At 41.4% G+C, this 22,455-nt stretch overlaps 1 protein-coding gene across 1 annotated transcript; it reads right to left on the bottom strand.

Annotated features, from left to right (window-relative positions):
- Window positions 1-13: 13 nt before the first annotated feature.
- mapk13 (mitogen-activated protein kinase 13) lies at window positions 14-13,014 on the bottom strand. Its single transcript, XM_082520158.1, has 12 exons — window positions 12,775-13,014; window positions 10,782-10,911; window positions 10,573-10,631; window positions 8,484-8,589; window positions 5,163-5,192; window positions 4,055-4,102; window positions 3,630-3,744; window positions 2,945-3,016; window positions 2,342-2,421; window positions 1,433-1,511; window positions 1,015-1,188; window positions 14-461 (listed from the first exon to the last, which is right to left on the bottom strand). Exons 1-12 carry the CDS (start codon window positions 12,885-12,887, stop codon window positions 376-378), a joined length of 1,092 nt encoding a protein of 363 aa, XP_082376284.1. The 5' UTR covers window positions 12,888-13,014; the 3' UTR covers window positions 14-375.
- Between the last annotated feature and the right edge of the window lie 9,441 nt (window positions 13,015-22,455).

Below are 22,455 nucleotides of genomic sequence, written 5' to 3'. Positions count from 1 at the left end.
GAGAAAGGCCACATCATGTTGAATTTTTTAATTGGAAAACAACATTGCAGTAAATCTTACAAGAAACCTTGTAGCATTTAGTTACAATAAATCCACACCAAAATCCACTGACAGGAAATGTGTAACACTATGAACAAGCTACATTTAGGAAACAGTTGCACATTACGTAAAAAAAGGGGATGATACAGTTTTACTCTTTTGAACACTGATTCAGGATATTAACTAATAATAATAATGGATTGGATTTATATAGCGCTTTATATTTATATAACTGAGTAAAAGATATATGATGAATCCAGGCTTAGAATATACAAGGGCACAATTGGTTGTATGCTTGTTGTTTGGGGCATCAGTAATTACATGACATTCATCAGATCATGGAGACATGGTCAGAGTGTTTTTCCTCTTGGAGTCCCGCCGTGGGAATGGCACAAAGCTTTTCACCTCCCTGAAACACAATCCTGTGTAAAAATAGAAAAATAAAAAGAGGGAACGGGGTGTCAACTTAAATCAAGTACATTATTTAAAATATATGATGGCATTATGTTCATTTATTAATATTAATCTTTTTATCTTTATTATCACCGCGTATAGTTAGAAAACAAAAAAAACCCCAATCCATAATGTATACATATATTTATTATTATTATTCTTTGCAAGCCATGTATTCATTGTATAAGACAAAAACCAACAACAGGCACTATTTTGCCAGGCACTATATTCCTGTGGCCCCCAAGAGCCACTGCATTAAAAATTGGTTAGCAAAAATGAGTTACAAACAAAAACACATACGTAACATAGACGTAATATCACCATTCGTTTTGAGATCAGCACACGGATTTGTAAAGATTTGAGTGTTATGAAAATAATTCCCAAAAGTTTTATATAGATGTTGATAATCCTGGTACCCAAGGCAGTCTACACAGTAAGTTTCATTCAGATTGTTTAACACATGTAGGAGGAGTTAGGGAGAAGACATAGAGACATGATTATCATAGTAAGATTTCCACTTACGCTTCCATTCATCTAGGGACAATGTGTCGTTGTCATGACTGTCATCATATGGCAGTGGTTTGGGGAAATCATCGGGGTCCCGCAAGTTGTCAAAATATGGGTGCTCTAGAGCTAGTTCCGCTGTGGGCCTCTCATCTCCATCCAGAACAAGCATCTTCTCCAGCAGATCAACGCCTACAAAAGGTCAGCAGTGTGGAATAATGCACCAGTTTACTACGATACAAAAACCATGAAACTGAGAAAGTGAGGGAATATTTATCACTTAGCAGGCCAGAAAATGGAAAAGCTTTCATTAACAGGGTATCATGAATGACTTTTCGAATTATAGCCATACAAAGAAGAAAAACACCAAAGAAAGAAACAAAAAGTGTGATTTAAAAAAAGAATAAAAATGTGGGGAAAAAAAGGTGCATCTCACCATGTGCACTAGCTCTGGGAAACAACATTGAGAAGTCTTTTCGGGGATATCGAGGAAGGCCCTTGACATAATTTCTGGCCTGTTTTAAGATATCAAACACAAATACCCAGACACAGAATATTTTTTATTCAATCTTTAAGTATGGCAACAATGATTTAGTTTAACTGTGATTACAAAATGAAATAATAAAAAAGGTCTTCATTTATCAAAGACAGGCTGATTGTTTCATGTTGTTATTTTGTAAAACTGAATAGTTTGTTATTCACCTTGCAAAAATGAAATAAATCCAAAGATAGAACTATATTTGATTTCATACTCATATACAGCTACATAGTCCTTGTGCAAATATGACTTCCAAAGATGGAACTGTATATTCAATTCGTCACTTGTGCATGTGAGCCATCTTGTTAGCATTGTGCTGAAACAAGTCTAAGGCCATTTATAAAATCCTATAGAGTTGCAAAACAGGACTTTCCAAAAGCCTTAACTTCCTTCCTATTAATGCATCCTACTACAGGCTTTTATTAATGCCCTGACTGTTCCTCTAGTGCCACCCTCAGGACAATTTCTAGATTTTAACTACTCACATCTGGTAAAGAAAAAAAGGACATGAGAGTCTGGCAAAATTTCCCGTATGTCACTGTAGGTTGCAGTATGCTGTACATTTCTACCTCAGAGGGCTGTCGGTGGAACTTTCACTTTGTATGCTAATTTCATGGGTTTCAGTTTAGGATCTAGTGCACCACAGCTCAAATGCTTTCTGAGATATGATGCTTTTTTAATGCTCACTCTGAGAGAAATCACTTATAAAAAAATGTTTAACATTAAAGGCAATGGACATTTGTAAAAATTTTCTGTGCAGATAGTACTCCTAGTGCATAACTGCATATTTATGACTGTTCTTCCTACCTCTGGAGTGTCCAGCTTTTGGATGAACTCTGGCCCGGGCACACCAGTTACTTTCATGATCTGAGTCAGCTGGTCCATGTCTTATAGCAAACAGATTAGAATCAAGGATTTTTACTCTTACATTCGTGGTTCAGTGAGCAGAACATAGAGATATGAAGCAGGCATGCAAAACAGAATAATAAAGGAAAAAGACATCACAGAAAGACCTGTGATGTCTTTATTTCCTAGCAGAGCTATAAATCAGTTCGCTGCATCAGAAGCAAAATAAGAACATAAAAGAGAAATATAACAAACGCAGGAGCATTTATAACAAGGTAGGGGGAAAAAAATTGACTCGGGAAATATGCCGCTTTTGCTCTGTATTAATATACTGTAACTGCCTCTTGTGCTTGATTTTGTGTCTTTATAGAGCTTGTCATCAAGCACCTTTCCATCTCCTATATTATTACAGTGGTTTAATAAAGCGATATTAAAGCTTTAAAGGGATTTCACAAAGTGTGCTTGATACCTTTCTCTTTGCATACTGACATTCATTATTCAACTTATTATTTATCACACAGGCTGGTAAAGTTTAGTAAATGGACCAAGCTGAAGAAAAGATACAATCTTTTCCTTTGAAGAGGGTCTTTCCATTGATCATTTCTGCCATTATGCAGCCCACAGACCAGATGTCCACTACAAGAAACACCAAAGGAAAGTAACATTAGTGAGAAATCATGAAGAATACATAACACCAAGAGGGTTATAAGTTTAGCTGAGTGCAGCAGGAATGAGGAAGGTGGCATTTATATGCCAGAGCACAGTTCCTATTCACAGCAGAGAGCTGAATATGTTGTGTGCTTTGAAAGGGGGAATATTCAGTGAGTAATACTATCCTAAACTTGTCAGAGCTGCTTTCGCAGCTACACTCCACTCTGTGGATGCTATGTACAAAATGAAAAACCACTATCTCCTAAAGGAACATAAATCCTGGGTTTGCAGTGACAGTTCTGTCATTGAGTCTCAGCACTGTCAGACCATCTGTGTCAACAGATTAAGAGGAGAAAAAAAACCCCCAAACATTTCTTTTCTCAAGATGACATCCATGCAACTTCAAATATTTGTCAGGAACTAGGAACAGGATTACAAAAGTTGCTGACCCTTGAAGAACCATACATGCAACAATGAAAGCTGGAGTGTCGAGACGTTTTCACGTAACAAACAACAAATGGTCACAGCACCAAGAGGCCAACTCTAGACGACAGAGAGAACGGTGGGAAAGAATATGTAACAGCTACAATTGTCTTGCCAGTCTGAGTGTAGTGCATCCAGTTCAGAATGACCTCAGGCGCCCGGTACCAACGGGTCACCACGTAGCCTGTCATTTCAGCATCAGTACTGCGAGCCAGCCCAAAGTCCAGGATCTGTATCAGCAGCAATGAAACGGATGACAATCTCAAACATGTACTTAGTGTCTCACAGGCTGTTTACTTTTAATGAAACACATAAAATATTGCATACATATATATGGCAATCTCATATAAACAATAACAAATGATTCTATCGTTTCAGGATTATTTCGAGTAGGTTTGCACAACTGTATGTAAATGAACTTCTTCTTCTACCTCCTGTATATTGTTAATTACATCGACTGCTGAGTCCTACTGTGTCTGCTGCCGGTGCTGCCCTATCATCTCACTGCTTCTCATATGCAGTAATGCAGAAAGTACATACCTTTAGTTCACAGTCTTGATTAACAGCCAAGTTTCCAGGCTTAAGATCCTGTTAGAGAAAATGAGTCGAATGACGGTTACTTAGTCCAAATGGTAATTAAGAAGAAATTACAGTGATTGGACCACAGGCGCTTACTAGAGCCAGTAAGAGCTTTAGTGCACGTGCTTCCTGTGGTCTCACATGGCTCAGCTGAACTCAAACACAAGAATGTTGTGGGGACTTAAAACAAGGACTTCAATATCGTGACTCAACTACAAGATGACTATAAGACACACTGCCTCAACTCTGCAGTTAGTGCTGCAACATAAGGTGTGAGAAGTGTATCACTGTCAGTAGGTGTTGATAAAAATTTATCTGCTTTAAGCGTTATAGGAGTAACAGCAGGGTAACACTTCACAGTGTAGTGATTTGCACATTTGTCTAACAAGCCAAAGATCCCTGGTTTGAACTCAGGAGTGGACACACATCCCTCTGGGGCTGTGTCACGAAGAACATAAAAATCTGCCGCACCAAACATGGGGAGCTACTTGCTGTAGCAACCCAGTCTGAATAAGGAAGCCAAAAGTGGCTCTTACTTTACCGACAGGTCTTTGACGTCTTGGAACTGGAGTTAAAGGGTGTGACCTAACAGCTCCAGACATGCACACGCATTAGAGGAGTTAAGTCATCCTACTTGTTTGGGCACGCTTTCATCTGACTGCTTAACAAATGAATTACAAAATATATTTCCAAAGAACATGAGGAATACCAAATCTGCAATCTGAGTCACAACATTGTGCGGTACAAAATCCTGCACAGATTACAGTCTGAGTCTGAGGAAATCAGGTCGGAGAAGTGAGTCACTTCCTCCGACCTGAGGAAGTCGCCTATTTCTCGCTACAGATTATTGATCGGAAATTTTTCATTTTTTTATTTTGTGCAGTGCTTTGTTTATTGTGTTACACTGGTGAAGCACATTGTGATACAGATTTTTAAAAGTGCTATATAGATAAAGTTATCATTATTATTATTGATAATAACCTGAAAAAGTCAACTTATCATAAAACAGGAAAAAAGGTACTCCCAAAACAGCTCAGCTTCCTGTAATGGGACAATGAGTTGTACTTACCCTGTGGATAATCCCAGCCTTATGAATGTACTGCAAAGGAATAAACAGAGCAGGAACACTTTAGTTTACGTTGTCAGTTTTTACCAGGCCTAGTTAGGCTAAATTCAAAGTAAAGTTTTATTAGAGGAGTTTGATGAATAACTGTTTGGCCACACAGCAAATACCTTTTAAATAATAACTAGGCTTGTTAATAATTATATCCATTGCATTGTGTGTTTCATTGACTCATTTAAAGCAAAAAAGGCTAACTCTCCTGTAATTTCTCTGTAAGTTATGTGCTACATGATACATACAGTCATGTAAATCCTAATCATGAAATATTTATGATAATTATTAATAATCTGTTATTATATCTTTTATTATTAATAAATAGCAAAACATGTGATTGCAGTCTTTCAGCTTTAATCCAAAGGGTTTGAAAGAAGTGTTGCATTAACTGTTTAGGAATTAAAGCATTGTTTATACACAGTCCTCCATATTCTGAGGCTCAAACCAAATTGACAGTTGAATCATAAGCAACTTTATCCCAGGTGAGGCTTGAAATAACATGTGACATTGATTTAGTTGAATTTGTATTTCACAGCTTTTCACTCTCATTTTAAACACGATAGCCCAAGTGACAGAGGCCAACATGAGGCTGAAAACAGCTTCACAACATTGAGCCAAGTCAAGAAAACTTGTGAGAAATCAGCTGTATCATTTTTTAAAAGTGGATAATCAAGAAAATCCCTCATGATTGGAAATACAGAGATTTTGCAACAAATTGTACGCCACTAGACTTAAGAACATGTGTGTCAGGTTAGACTTTGCCAGAAAACATCTAGAGCCTGTAAAAATTCTGGACAAACATTTTTTGGGTCAGAATGACACACCTATCAGGACAGATTCCACTCATACATTTCTGTATTGTATACACTACAGTTCTCTAAGATACTGGAAAAACTCTTCATAAAAAGATTTGACAGTTTTGTGGAAAAATATGAATTAATGACAGATAGTCAGTATGGGTTCAGAAGCAACCGATCAACAGCTTTGGCACTGATAGATTTAATGGAAAAGATAACGGAATGTATGGATAATAAGAGGCATTTGATACTGTTAATCATGAAATTCTATTAAAAAAAACTGGAAAAGTACAGGTTTAGGGGAGTGGTTTTGGACTGGTTAAAAAGCTATGTAGGGAATAGGCAACAATATGTACAAATAAATGAATATAAATCTAATTTGATGGATATAGCTTGTGGAGTACCTCAAGGTTCAGTACTGGGTCCAAAAATGTTTATTATGTACTTAAATGATATCTGCAGAGTATCGGAGATTTTAAAGTTTGTAATATTTGCAGATGACACAAATATACTGTGTTCAGGTGTGGAATTGCCACAGGTTTTGGAGATGATCACACAGGAATTAACGATATTAAAGAAGTGGTTTGATATAAATAAATTATCATTGAATCTAGATAAATCCAAATTTATGTTGTTTGGAAACCAAAAGAAAAACATCAAAGTAGAAATATGTGTTGACAATGTATATTTAGAAAGATTAAATGAAATAAAATTTCTTGGGGTGATCATTGACCACAAGCTCTGTTGGAAGCCACACATTACTTATGTTTGGGGGAAATTGGCACGGGGCATTGCCGTCCTGGGGAAAGCAAAGCATATGTTGGATCAAAAAGCACTGCACATTTTATACTGTGCTTTACTACTGCCATATATGAGCTACTGTGTAGAGGTCTGGGGAAACACATACAAAAGTAACACACAAACAATAACTATAATACAGAAAAGGGCCATTAGATTAATAAATAATGTGGGGTACAGGGACCATACAAATGCACTCTTTGTCAAAATGCAAGCTATTAAATTCCAAGACTTGGTGAAGCTTAAAACAGCGCAAATAATGTATAAAGTAAGAAATAAATTGCTTCCAAAAGAAATCTGCAAATTGTTCATAGAAAGAGAAGGTGGGTATAACTTAAGAGGGAAATGGAATTTAAAAATACAAAGTGCTAGAACAACTTTAAGAACTATGTCTATCTCAATTGCAGGAGTTAAATTATGGAACAGTCTAACAGAAGAAATAAAAGACAGTAAAAACATAAAACAGTTTAAAGTAAAATATAAAAACCTAATTTTAAATAAGTATAAGAATGAAGAAAACGGGGTTAACCCAGGACGGTAATGTTGCTGGTAAATGGTGTTGTGGTTGTTTTTTAGTTTTGTTTTGGTTTGTTTGTTTTTCCATAACTTGTGTATCTGCAAATATACACATTCTGTATTTTTCATATGAAAGAAACTATACTGTGGTGGGGCTTGCTAATTTTCTTGTTTTTGATTTATGTATGTTTTGTTTTGTTTTGCTTTACTTTTGTTTCACATGTTGTCTGTTTAATTTAAGACTAAAATAAAAAAAATTAAATAAAATTAAATGAATGAGAGGTAAAACTTGAGGGGGTAGGGACAAATAAGTAAATACTTCTGCCTACTCCTTTTCAAACAATAATGGAATGATATTTTGTAATGATTGTGAAGGCACATGTTTGAAATGTTTGAAATAAAAATGAACTGAACTGAATTATTAATGCCATTTCCACTTTTGCACAATCCCAATCTTTTGTCATTTAACTTTGCTTTATCTTAACTTTTTATTTCCCTTTTTTAAATTACTGTTGTAAATATATATTTTTGGCACTACCTCAAATTATAGGGTATTCACTCTGGGCCTGTGGTACTTTTATTTTTAACAATGTTGTTTTTTTTAATTGTAGAATATAATATTTTTAGTCTTCATCCTGCAGCTGTATCCCAGCAATTTCCCTTGTGAAATTGACAGAGTATGCATCAATCTGTCTGTCCTTCTGTCTGTCTGCCACTGAAACTGGACCATTAGTGATTATTGATGATGTGGCTGTTTATAGAAACAACAGGATGAATTCTGAAGTGTACAGGGCTATGTTCTCTGCTCTGATTCAGCCAAACTCTGCTGAACTAATCAGACAAATGGGAGTTTCTTAAGGCAAAGAATGTAGACATCTAACTCAGTCACCTAATATCAACCCAACACAGCAGGCTTTTTTTAAAGTTATTGAATATAAATAGGAAGACCCCATAAACCAATTAGCAACTGAAGATGAAGGTGAGGTGGTGGTGCCATAGTGGTGTTGTACATAGGCTAACTACAAAAAAACGCGTCTTTGTCCAATAAATTTTGGAACAACATATACAACAGTATTATTCTGACATGACTCTGTTAAACAGTTACATTGGAATATAAATATAGTTCATTTCTGAAGTTTGGTAGAGATCATCTTTGGCTCACCCTGAGTCCACAAAGCATCTGGTAGACAAGAAACTGGACTTTGTCTTCTGAGAGTTGACCCCGCACCTTTGACAGGTCAGTAAACATGTAAGGCATTACCAGGTAGCTGGGGGGGGGGAAAAAGAGGAAGAGAGGTGCAGTGAGACAACCCTGAGGCAGAGAGTAAAGTAATTACCTCAGCCTAACAGTCCAAACATGATATACGACACTGCCTTAGCAAGTCATCCTACTCTTAACTTCCACACCCTGTCTGTGCTGTAATCTGTCCTGTCTCCCTTTGACCAAGGAGTTTGGTGGACTTGCGTATGTTTACATAACTTCCAAATAAAATATTCTTCCACCTTTTTTAGAGTCTCCTCATGTGATGCAGCAGCAGCTTAAATCTTAGCTGTGCATGTGAGAAAGCAAATGTCTCCATTAAAATTAAACTACCATAACAATTATAGGTTGTTCATTTCTTGGTAAATGAGCAAACTTACAAATTCAGCAGGGAATCAAATAATTATTACCCCCCACTGAATAATACATGACAATTAAAGGACAATATGTCCTCTTTAAGGTAGACAGAAAGTGTGCTTTCAGTGTGGGAAAGGCTCTTTCACAGGCATGCTCACATGTTTCCTGGAAAGTGAAAGAAAAATTAAGTTGTCATATTTTTCTTTAACGTTACAAGTAGATGTCGCAACATGTCTCACAGAGTAATCTTATATGATCCTGACTATAAAATCTTTCCCTAATCACTCTAAACTAGAAAAACCCCACAGATTTTTTCTGCAAGTACTGCATTCCTCCAAGAGTTTTAGTGTCGAGTGCTTAAAGAGAAAAAACAGATCTCTGACAGCATGTGCACCATGTTAATGTGGCGACTGTGGCAGGAGGCAGAGTAGAGCATCCACCAATTAGAAGGTTGGTGTTTTGATTCCCGCCTTCTCCAGTCTGTATGTTGATGTATCCTTGGGCAAGATACTGAACCCCCAATTACCCCTGATGGAGCCACTGCAATTTGAGTGTGTGCGGAAATGTTAGAAAAGAGCTTAGGGATATGACTGGTATCAAACAGCTCCATCCAGGGAGAAATACCGCCATCAACTTCCGTCTCTATGTGGGACCAGATGGGTTTAACTGGTGCAGTAGGTAACCAAGCTCTAAGTTGTTTCACGTTCATCACCCAATATTACCATTGGAAATTAGGCAATGAAAAACCTCCTTGTTTTGCACTCGCTTGAAGTTTCTTAATACTTAAACGATGCAGTGAGCTACCCCAAAGAAACTGCCAGATCAAAAAGTCTAGATCTTTGAAATACTTATCTGGAATGTGTAATGGAATATTAGATAAAATATAAAATATCATGGGTGCAGTTATCATCTTAATACAACTAATTTGGTAGGGTAAGGAGATTTGGTATCTCACCAAAACTGTCCATACTTTGTATAACCACAGAACTTTCTGATGGAGATTTTCGCAGTTATACAAAAAGATGGATTATTTTGGCTCTTACTACGGCCAAACGGGTCCTGCTAAGGCATTGGCGGAAAAAGAACCCCCCCTCCCTATGAAGAGTGGCTAATGACAATGGCTAAGTTGGCGTCTTACGAAAAAGTGACTTATGGTTTATTAGACAAATTGCATCAATATGATTGTATTTGGTCCCCCTTTACAAGCTGGCTTTCTGTAACTTGAAGAACAGAGGAGTAATGACAGAGTGGTGGTGTGGGGATTGGTGTGTGAAGAAAGAATAGGATAACTTCCCTTTGTTTTGGTTTTGTTTTTTGTTGTTGTTGTTGTTGTTGTTTTTTAAACTATTTATTTATGTATTTATCCTTAAGTTCTGTTATTGAAGTTTAAAATGAAATAAATAAAAATTGTTGATGATAAAAAAGAAAAGAGCTCAGGGATAGAAAAAAGTGCTTTTATAAATGTGTGTGTGTGTGTGTGTGTGTCTGAGGCTTTAGTAGTAACAAGTGCTTTGAATTCTTAATTAGACTAGAAAAGTGCTGTATAAGCACCAGTCCATTTGAACCTGCAGATCATTTAAAGTGTTGTCTGCCTTTCCCCGAGCGGTTTGCTAATAAGATGAAGAATACTCACAAGTCCTGGAAGTCATCCAAGCTTAGGGCAGGTGTAAACACATCGATAAGTCCTATCACCTAGTTGGAATGAAAGAAGCAGGTGACAAATACTAAAACATACAAGCAATGGCTCATTTACAGAATATTACTGCATCACAGTGCTGTTACAATGCAAAAAACACAACTTCCTAAAAGCGACTGAGTATGCATAGTGTATAGTCTACTCACATTTTCATGTTTCATGTGTTTGAGCAGTCGGAGCTCTCGGTAGGCCCTCTTAGCAAAGATCTCTGACTGGAAAGGCCTGTGGAGCTTTTTAATGGCCACCTTTTCTTTATTCTTCTCATTTAGTGCTGAGCTGTTGGGAATGATAATGTAACAAGTCATTAGCTGGCTGCTGTTGCTTGGACCTTTTAGTCTCACTATAATGTTCACCATTTGAAAACGACTGAATAGTCTATTTTTGGGGTTTCAGTCACACTTAGACGCTGTGCATGAAACACAAAGCAAAAGCATAGATGATGTGAGACAGAGATACTGTATGTGGGACTCGTTCTCTAAATGTGTGGTGGTCTGTGGTTTACAGAGTTATCAATATGTGAATGTTTGGCAGCTCTTGACGTGCATGTTTACAGGGCACCAAATCGTAGGAGGACAGGCTTGTTAGGCTATTTGGAGCCGCATCCACCAACACACACTGCACACTTCACTGTGTGCTGTGAACAACACTGATGCAGTAATGTCAAATATTGCAGCCGGCTTTACATGAAACAGCTAATGCATGCCAAGCAAATAGCTACAATAAAAAATAATAAAAAAAAAAAACACGAAACTGCAGGCTGTGCTTCTGTTTGTTATTTCCTTTCCCTCCTCCATTTACAGGTAGGTTCAGATAATGTTCACGGTGTTCATGAGATGCTGCTTCTTTTAAAGGTCGACCAGTCTGAGCTTTTTAACAGATCATAACTCCCACACTATTATGCTTAAAGCCTAGTCAGCATGCCTGAACACTGCTGCTGTGACAACAGGAGCTTTGAGGTCAGTAAAGAGTTTTTTCGCCGTTTATCTAGGTTCTCAAAATTTTACCTACTAAGCTTTATCCGTTAATTCAGTTCATTTCAATTGTATGTATATAGTGCCAAATCACAACAACTGTCACCTCAAGGCCCTTTAAATTTAGTCTAATTTAAACTAAGTGCTGTCATAATTTATGAGTTTATATTTTTAGTCAAAATAAGTTAGAACAACTGTGTGGTAAAGTTCATTAGGAAGGCACATTTGACAGTGAAGAAAATCAGTGATTTCAACAATAATGTAAGGGTTAATGTACACAATAATGGATAAAAGGCAAAAGGCTGGCTTTTTTCTTCAAATATATTGACCTTTGGTTATTCTTAAGAGCACTTACGTGACAGCAATATGAAACGTAGCAATGGCCTTGTGTGTTTGACAGCTGCCACTGTTCCAGCATTTGCCATTTTATCCCTCATGACATATTAATATAATAATAGGCTTTAGAGCTTTCTGAATAGCTCTTCTCAAATGGTTCTTTACAGTTATTAACATTTTATGAAGGCAGCTAAATGACTAAACTTGAAGCATTCTAACTGTGCAAACAGAAATTATTTTAGAAACCCTAATCAGGGATTGTATGTATCCAGTTAGCCAAATAAAAACCAGGGAGGTTGTAAAAATGCAATGATAAGTGATGTTGGCTGTATCTAGTTTCCTTAATGGTTTGACACCCGATCCCCCATTTTTATGTAAGCCTGAAAAAATAATTTTATTGCTAAAAAAAAATCAACAACAACAAAAAAAGAACCCAAAACAAAAAAAGAGAAAACATTTAAATTGCTGCACGTTTTTACGTAAACAGTTATTCTGGTGTTTAACTGTGTCCTGTATGTAACTGTATTATGCCATGAAAATGGAAAGTGGCCATCTTTAATACAGACTTTCAATCATAACTCCTACTCCTACTGCAGGTAAACATAAGACTGTAAGGTCCACATAACGGGCTGTGTGGTCGTCGTGCTATAATATGACACTAGGTGCTTACTTGCTACATGAGTTGACTGATTGTGCGACCACTCTATGTTAGACTGTACAGGATATAACGCAGGCCCACTACACACTGTGTGCAGCCAGTGTAGCTAACGTGAATGAGCCCCAAATGCGACACACACTTCTTGCAGTGCACAGTAAATGATAAATCACTCACCATACCGAGCCGTAAGCCCCGGTCCCTATCTGTTTCAGGTGCGTGTATTTCTCCTGGACTTCCCACACCGTGCTGTTAATTTCCTCACGGGTGAAATGTGCCCGAGTCTCCATGATGAAGAGGAGCAAGCGAAGCTACAAAAAACTTCTCCCTCCTCCCGTATGCCTGTCACTTGCTCAGAAGGTAAAGCAAAACACTCACTGTTCAAGTACCAGCTATTACGCCTCACATCCCACTTCCGTTAACAGTTTTCAAAATAATTTCCAACCGTCGCTGCGTGGGAGGGATGCAAGAATAAAACAGGCAGCTGGACTGAATATATTATATAGAGCTCATTAAAAAAAACAGAAAGAATTCAGCAGGGCTGCTAATTGTGATACAAGCAATCTACTCGATAAACCAGACTGTTAAATGTTCTTTTTAAGACTCAACTTTTATCTTACACTATTATATCTGATCATAGTTTATAATGAAGCTTTACTTTGAAAGCAAAAACCAACTTCCGGTGTAATCCTCTGACGCCCTTTACACTGCGCCCTCAGTACCAGTATGAGGCATCTGTTTGCAAGCAACTAGTTAGTCTGTACAAGCATAACCTGATGTAGGCGTTGCTTTGTAGAAGACTGTTTGATCAGAAAAAAATGAAACCTCCATCCATGTGTGGAAACATAACTGAAAAACCTGCTAAAAAAACCACGAAATTAGCAGTGTAAAGAATCAGACGAGCGGACGGCTTGCGTGCTGAAACATGTCGACATGACTCGATGTACTCTCACCCACGCACAGTAGGTGTCATTTGTCATGAATAATTACTGTACGTTGCCAGAAGTTTGTGAATCATGACAGCCTACAGCAGGCCCCATTCACACATACAGGAATCGACGAAAACACGAAGCCTGGAGATTTTGACTTTCTATACAATATGTTGGTTTTGTAGCTTTAAAAATTCATAACCTGTTACTGCTATATGTACATTTTAACTTAAAAAATAAAAATCTTTGTGCCCGATTTTCAGCACCTGTGTATTAGAGCTGTTAAAGTCTGCAAATGTAGGGTGTCATCAAAGCACCCTACACCCCTGGATCTGCTGTGTTTTCCCTTTCTGAGTGGGAATTGTGTGTTACAGTGACATGTGTTAGTTTTCACAACTTAGCCAACAAAATTAGAGTTTCCTTAAGTATTGATTGCATATTACTATCAGCATTTGACCTCTAAATCAATAAAGAAAATTTCAATAAATCAAATTTTTTTAAAAGAACTGATGAGGGAAAGATATACTGAGAGACAAAGTATTAATAAAAAATTATTAATAAAGTGTTATTAAAACTACAGTTTTACAATCGCAGGAATAACCAAATGAGTGAGATAGATAGATATAACACGGCAACACTAAAGCGGTCGCGCCAGAATGTCACGCTAAAAAGAAAGATTCTATAAAATACAAGGGGGAGCAAGCGAGTCAGATACCACGGGCACAGAGAGGAAGCAGGTCTGATCAGAAACAGTTTATTACTAGGTCAGGGAGCACAAATAAAAACACCCTTAAAGTGTAAGTAATAAAAGGTTGTCAATCTACTAAAACTAAATAAAACAATTCTAAAACCCATAAAACTACCATTTTCTACATTCACTAAAACCCACCCTGCTATAATTATGCCACATGTTCATTATGGGTCCATCAGCAGGCCAGGAATTCCTTCTTTAGAGCAGAGTCCACGCCAGCCTCGTCTTCGGCAGACAAGAAAGAGCCTCCCATCTTCTTGTCCTTCCGCTGGCCCATCACTTCCCAGCCCGGCTTGCGTTCTGCTCCCAAATCCATCATGCGACCACCGCCACAGCTCCCATTGCATCGGTGTCCTGTAAAATAACAAATAGGGGCCAGAACAATGGTCCCAGAAGCGGCCCTGGCTCATGGCCATGGCGACCCTCTCCCAATCCAGCTGCACCCAGTAAACAACAGTACAGACCCTACTCACAACCTCTGCCCTGCTGCCAATCACACACGTTCTCTTACTGTTGCCATTCCATGAGGTCAGGACTAGGCCGCCGCATCACGCTGGCCATCTCGCATTAACCTTCCAGTCTGGGGCCTCTCTCCTTCAGTGCTCAGCTAGCCTGTTTTTAAAAGATCTTTACACAGCTGATAGGCCACCTCTGGACACACCCCTGCCTCAGCAGGTGGTCCCTATCAGCTAATTTGTCCCATGTGCAGCCAGTCCACAGTGGATAAAAACCATGTCACATAAAACACTAAAAACCATGCAATAGAAACAGAATAAAACCATGCAAATAAAACGACACTCATAAATAAACACTAAAAATCAGAATAAAAACAATATACAAGATAAATACAAATTTCCACTGTGTGACATATATATATAATTATTATTATTATTTTTTTTTTTGACCTGTATTACCTGTTCAGGATGAGTCAGTGAAGCCCTTCTGTTTTGGCTAGTCAAAAGGGATGATGTGACTGTTTTTAAGTGTTTCTGCTGCAGAGCACAAATTGATCATAATGTACCTGTGAGTGCTGAAAGGGTCATGAATCAATGCCGATGACTCAGCCATTTGGCCAGCTGTTAAACTTTCTTGCTTTCAAAAGCTACCCTGCAGCCTTTTTTTTTGCCTTGTATTTCAAACCTGAGGACAAATCTGAGAGAACAGAAAAAGGAAAGGAAACTTAGCTTAGAACCATGCAGCGCTACAGGAGACGGCAGCACTGCAGAGGTGAGGACCGGCACCTGTTTGAAAGAGACAAATGCACACAAACACACACAACAACGAAGGAGAAACAAACACAGAGAGAGGAAAAAGTGGTTATACAGAACTTGAGGACATTATCTACATGTAATTATCTACATAATTATAAATTTGTTGTGTTTTCTTTAACAATGTCAGAAGGAGAGAGGCACTGAGGCACCGTCTTCCGCCCCCCGGCGCTCCTGCTGCGCCTCCTCCTTCTGACAGGAACTGCCTACAGAACAAGCATGAATGATGCCTGAGTGGACACACGCAACTCACAAGTTCCTGGCTCTGTCAGCTCCTCTGCAGAGGGTTTCCCTAAGAAGGTGGACCTAGCAGGGTCACCGGGGGACGGGGAGCTGTGCCTCACGGCCCTCACTTCGTCGGAGAAACCCTCATGCAGAGTTCAGAAACTTGTGTGTTGAGTATGTCGCTGTGAGCCTCCACCATTTAACTCGTGGGTGAAGCCTGAACTGTCTAGAGACAGACCAGACCAGCTGCACAACACAGACACTTCAAACCTGAGGACAAATCTGAGAGAACAGAAAAAGGAAAGGAAACTTAGCTTAGAACCATGCAGCGCTACAGGAGACGGCAGCACTGCAGAGGTGAGGACCGGCACCTGTTTGAAAGAGACAAATGCACACAAACACACACAACAACGAAGGAGAAACAAACACAGAGAGAGGAAAAAGTGGTTATACAGAACTTGAGGACATTATCTACATGTAATTATCTACATAATTATAAATTTGTTGTGTTTTCTTTAACAATGTCAGAAGGAGAGAGGCACTGAGGCACCGTCTTCCGCCCCCCGGCGCTCCTGCTGCGCCTCCTCCTTCTGACAGGAACTGCCTACAGAACAAGCATGAATGATGCCTGAGTGGACACACACAACTCACAAGTTCCTGGCTCTGTCAGCTCCTCTGCAGAGGGTTTCCCTAAGAAGGTGGACCTAGCAGGGTCACCGGGGGACGGGGAGCTGTGCCTCACGGCCCTCACTTCGTCGGAGAAACCCTCATGCAGAGTTCAGAAACTTGTGTGTTGAGTATGTCGCTGTGAGCCTCCACCATTTAACTCGTGGGTGAAGCCTGAACTGTCTAGAGACAGAGCAGACCAGCTGCACAACACAGACACTTCAAACCTGAGGACAAATCTGAGAGAACAGAAAAAGGAAAGGAAACTTAGCTTAGAACCATGCAGCGCTACAGGAGACGGCAGCACTGCAGAGGTGAGGACCGGCACCTGTTTGAAAGAGACAAATGCACACAAACACACACAACAACGAACGAGAAACAAACACAGAGAGAGGACAAAGTGGTTATACAGAACTTGAGGACATTATCTACATGTAATTATCTACATAATTATAAATTTGTTGTGTTTTCTTTAACAATGTCAGAAGGAGAGAGGCACTGAGGCACCGTCTTCCGCCCCCCGGCGCTCCTGCTGCGCCTCCTCCTTCTGACAGGAACTGCCTACAGAACAAGCATGAATGATGCCTGAGTGGACACACACAACTCACAAGTTCCTGGCTCTGTCAGCTCCTCTGCAGAGGGTTTCCCTAAGAAGGTGGACCTAGCAGGGTCACCGGGGGACGGGGAGCTGTGCCTCACGGCCCTCACTTCGTCGGAGAAACCCTCATGCAGAGTTCAGAAACTTGTGTGTTGAGTATGTCGCTGTGAGCCTCCACCATTTAACTCGTGGGTGAAGCCTGAACTGTCTAGAGACAGAGCAGACCAGCTGCACAACACAGACACTTCAAACCTGAGGACAAATCTGAGAGAACAGAAAAAGGAAAGGAAACTTAGCTTAGAACCATGCAGCGCTACAGGAGACGGCAGCACTGCAGAGGTGAGGACCGGCACCTGTTTGAAAGAGACAAATGCACACAAACACACACAACAACGAAGGAGAAACAAACACAGAGAGAGGAAAAAGTGGTTATACAGAACTTGAGGACATTATCTACATGTAATTATCTACATAATTATAAATTTGTTGTGTTTTCTTTAACAATGTCAGAAGGAGAGAGGCACTGAGGCACCGTCTTCCGCCCCCCGACGCTCCTGCTGCGCCTCCTCCTTCTGACAGGAACTGCCTACAGAACAAGCATGAATGATGCCTGAGTGGACACACGCAACTCACAAGTTCCTGGCTCTGTCAGCTCCTCTGCAGAGGGTTTCCCTAAGAAGGTGGACCTAGCAGGGTCACCGGGGGACGGGGAGCTGTGCCTCACGGCCCTCACTTCGCCGGAGAAACCCTCATGCAGAGTTCAGAAACTTGTGTGTTGAGTATGTCGCTGTGAGCCTCCACCATTTAACTAGTGGGTGAAGCCTGAACTGTCTAGAGACAGACCAGACCAGCTGCACAACACAGACACTTCAAACCTGAGGACAAATCTGAGAGAACAGAAAAAGGAAAGGAAACTTAGCTTAGAACCATGCAGCGCTACAGGAGACGGCAGCACTGCAGAGGTGAGGACCGGCACCTGTTTGAAAGAGACAAATGCACACAAACACACACAACAACGAACGAGAAACAAACACAGAGAGAGGACAAAGTGGTTATACAGAACTTGAGGACATTATCTACATGTAATTATCTACATAATTATAAATTTGTTGTGTTTTCTTTAACAATGTCAGAAGGAGAGAGGCACTGAGGCACCGTCTTCCGCCCCCCGACGCTCCTGCTGCGCCTCCTCCTTCTGACAGGAACTGCCTACAGAACAAGCATGAATGATGCCTGAGTGGACACACGCAACTCACAAGTTCCTGGCTCTGTCAGCTCCTCTGCAGAGGGTTTCCCTAAGAAGGTGGACCTAGCAGGGTCACCGGGGGACGGGGAGCTGTGCCTCACGGCCCTCACTTCGCCGGAGAAACCCTCATGCAGAGTTCAGAAACTTGTGTGTTGAGTATGTCGCTGTGAGCCTCCACCATTTAACTAGTGGGTGAAGCCTGAACTGTCTAGAGACAGACCAGACCAGCTGCACAACACAGACACTTCAAACCTGAGGACAAATCTGAGAGAACAGAAAAAGGAAAGGAAACTTAGCTTAGAACCATGCAGCGCTACAGGAGACGGCAGCACTGCAGAGGTGAGGACCGGCACCTGTTTGAAAGAGACAAATGCACACAAACACACACAACAACGAACGAGAAACAAACACAGAGAGAGGACAAAGTGGTTATACAGAACTTGAGGACATTATCTACATGTAATTATCTACATAATTATAAATTTGTTGTGTTTTCTTTAACAATGTCAGAAGGAGAGAGGCACTGAGGCACCGTCTTCCGCCCCCCGACGCTCCTGCTGCGCCTCCTCCTTCTGACAGGAACTGCCTACAGAACAAGCATGAATGATGCCTGAGTGGACACACGCAACTCACAAGTTCCTGGCTGTCAGCTCCTCTGCAGAGGGTTTCCCTAAGAAGGTGGACCTAGCAGGGTCACCGGGGGACGGGGAGCTGTGCCTCACGGCCCTCACTTCGTCGGAGAAACCCTCATGCAGAGTTCAGAAACTTGTGTGTTGAGTATGTCGCTGTGAGCCTCCACCATTTAACTAGTGGGTGAAGCCTGAACTGTCTAGAGACAGACCAGACCAGCTGCACAACACAGACACTTCAAACCTGAGGACAAATCTGAGAGAACAGAAAAAGGAAAGGAAACTTAGCTTAGAACCATGCAGCGCTACAGGAGACGGCAGCACTGCAGAGGTGAGGACCGGCACCTGTTTGAAAGAGACAAATGCACACAAACACACACAACAACGAACGAGAAACAAACACAGAGAGAGGACAAAGTGGTTATACAGAACTTGAGGACATTATCTACATGTAATTATCTACATAATTATAAATTTGTTGTGTTTTCTTTAACAATGTCAGAAGGAGAGAGGCACTGAGGCACCGTCTTCCGCCCCCCGACGCTCCTGCTGCGCCTCCTCCTTCTGACAGGAACTGCCTACAGAACAAGCATGAATGATGCCTGAGTGGACACACGCAACTCACAAGTTCCTGGCTCTGTCAGCTCCTCTGCAGAGGGTTTCCCTAAGAAGGTGGACCTAGCAGGGTCACCGGGGGACGGGGAGCTGTGCCTCACGGCCCTCACTTCGTCGGAGAAACCCTCATGCAGAGTTCAGAAACTTGTGTGTTGAGTATGTCGCTGTGAGCCTCCACCATTTAACTAGTGGGTGAAGCCTGAACTGTCTAGAGACAGACCAGACCAGCTGCACAACACAGACACTTCAAACCTGAGGACAAATCTGAGAGAACAGAAAAAGGAAAGGAAACTTAGCTTAGAACCATGCAGCGCTACAGGAGACGGCAGGCACTGCAGAGGTGAGGACCGGCACCTGTTTGAAAGAGACAAATGCACACAAACACACACAACAACGAACGAGAAACAAACACAGAGAGAGGACAAAGTGGTTATACAGAACTTGAGGACATTATCTACATGTAATTATCTACATAATTATAAATTTGTTGTGTTTTCTTTAACAATGTCAGAAGGAGAGAGGCACTGAGGCACCATCTTCCGCCCCCCGACGCTCCTTCTGCGCCTCCTCCTTCTGACAGGAACTGCCTACAGAACAAGCATGAATGATGCCTGAGTGGACACACGCAACTCACAAGTTCCTGGCTCTGTCAGCTCCTCTGCAGAGGGTTTCCCTAAGAAGGTGGACCTAGCAGGGTCACCGGGGGACGGGGAGCTGTGCCTCACGGCCCTCACTTCGTCGGAGAAACCCTCATGCAGAGTTCAGAAACTTGTGTGTTGAGTATGTCGCTGTGAGCCTCCACCATTTAACTAGTGGGTGAAGCCTGAACTGTCTAGAGACAGACCAGACCAGCTGCACAACACAGACACTTCAAACCTGAGGACAAATCTGAGAGAACAGAAAAAGGAAAGGAAACTTAGCTTAGAACCATGCAGCGCTACAGGAGACGGCAGCACTGCAGAGGTGAGGACCGGCACCTGTTTGAAAGAGACAAATGCACACAAACACACACAACAACGAACGAGAAACAAACACAGAGAGAGGACAAAGTGGTTATACAGAACTTGAGGACATTATCTACATGTAATTATCTACATAATTATAAATTTGTTGTGTTTTCTTTAACAATGTCAGAAGGAGAGAGGCACTGAGGCACCGTCTTCCGCCCCCCGACGCTCCTGCTGCGCCTCCTCCTTCTGACAGGAACTGCCTACAGAACAAGCATGAATGATGCCTGAGTGGACACACGCAACTCACAAGTTCCTGGCTCTGTCAGCTCCTCTGCAGAGGGTTTCCCTAAGAAGGTGGACCTAGCAGGGTCACCGGGGGACGGGGAGCTGTGCCTCACGGCCCTCACTTCGCCGGAGAAACCCTCATGCAGAGTTCAGAAACTTGTGTGTTGAGTATGTCGCTGTGAGCCTCCACCATTTAACTCGTGGGTGAAGCCTGAACTGTCTAGAGACAGACCAGACCAGCTGCACAACACAGACACTTCAAACCTGAGGACAAATCTGAGAGAACAGAAAAAGGAAAGGAAACTTAGCTTAGAACCATGCAGCGCTACAGGAGACGGCAGCACTGCAGAGGTGAGGACCGGCACCTGTTTGAAAGAGACAAATGCACACAAACACACACAACAACGAACGAGAAACAAACACAGAGAGAGGACAAAGTGGTTATACAGAACTTGAGGACATTATCTACATGTAATTATCTACATAATTATAAATTTGTTGTGTTTTCTTTAACAATGTCAGAAGGAGAGAGGCACTGAGGCACCGTCTTCCGCCCCCCGGCGCTCCTGCTGCGCCTCCTCCTTCTGACAGGAACTGCCTACAGAACAAGCATGAATGATGCCTGAGTGGACACACGCAACTCACAAGTTCCTGGCTCTGTCAGCTCCTCTGCAGAGGGTTTCCCTAAGAAGGTGGACCTAGCAGGGTCACCGGGGGACGGGGAGCTGTGCCTCACGGCCCTCACTTCGTCGGAGAAACCCTCATGCAGAGTTCAGAAACTTGTGTGTTGAGTATGTCGCTGTGAGCCTCCACCATTTAACTAGTGGGTGAAGCCTGAACTGTCTAGAGACAGACCAGACCAGCTGCACAACACAGACACTTCAAACCTGAGGACAAATCTGAGAGAACAGAAAAAGGAAAGGAAACTTAGCTTAGAACCATGCAGCGCTACAGGAGACGGCAGCACTGCAGAGGTGAGGACCGGCACCTGTTTGAAAGAGACAAATGCACACAAACACACACAACAACGAACGAGAAACAAACACAGAGAGAGGACAAAGTGGTTATACAGAACTTGAGGACATTATCTACATGTAATTATCTACATAATTATAAATTTGTTGTGTTTTCTTTAACAATGTCAGAAGGAGAGAGGCACTGAGGCACCGTCTTCCGCCCCCCGACGCTCCTGCTGCGCCTCCTCCTTCTGACAGGAACTGCCTACAGAACAAGCATGAATGATGCCTGAGTGGACACACGCAACTCACAAGTTCCTGGCTCTGTCAGCTCCTCTGCAGAGGGTTTCCCTAAGAAGGTGGACCTAGCAGGGTCACCGGGGGACGGGGAGCTGTGCCTCACGGCCCTCACTTCGCCGGAGAAACCCTCATGCAGAGTTCAGAAACTTGTGTGTTGAGTATGTCGCTGTGAGCCTCCACCATTTAACTCGTGGGTGAAGCCTGAACTGTCTAGAGACAGACCAGACCAGCTGCACAACACAGACACTTCAAACCTGAGGACAAATCTGAGAGAACAGAAAAAGGAAAGGAAACTTAGCTTAGAACCATGCAGCGCTACAGGAGACGGCAGCACTGCAGAGGTGAGGACCGGCACCTGTTTGAAAGAGACAAATGCACACAAACACACACAACAACGAACGAGAAACAAACACAGAGAGAGGACAAAGTGGTTATACAGA

Source organism: Aulonocara stuartgranti (genome assembly GCF_965226115.1).
Source record: "Aulonocara stuartgranti genome assembly, chromosome: 20".
In the NCBI taxonomy this organism is placed as follows: Eukaryota; Metazoa; Chordata; class Actinopteri; order Cichliformes; family Cichlidae; genus Aulonocara; species Aulonocara stuartgranti.
The sequence above is the reverse complement of the archived record's forward strand: the minus strand, read 5'-3'. Positions and strand labels throughout refer to the sequence as shown.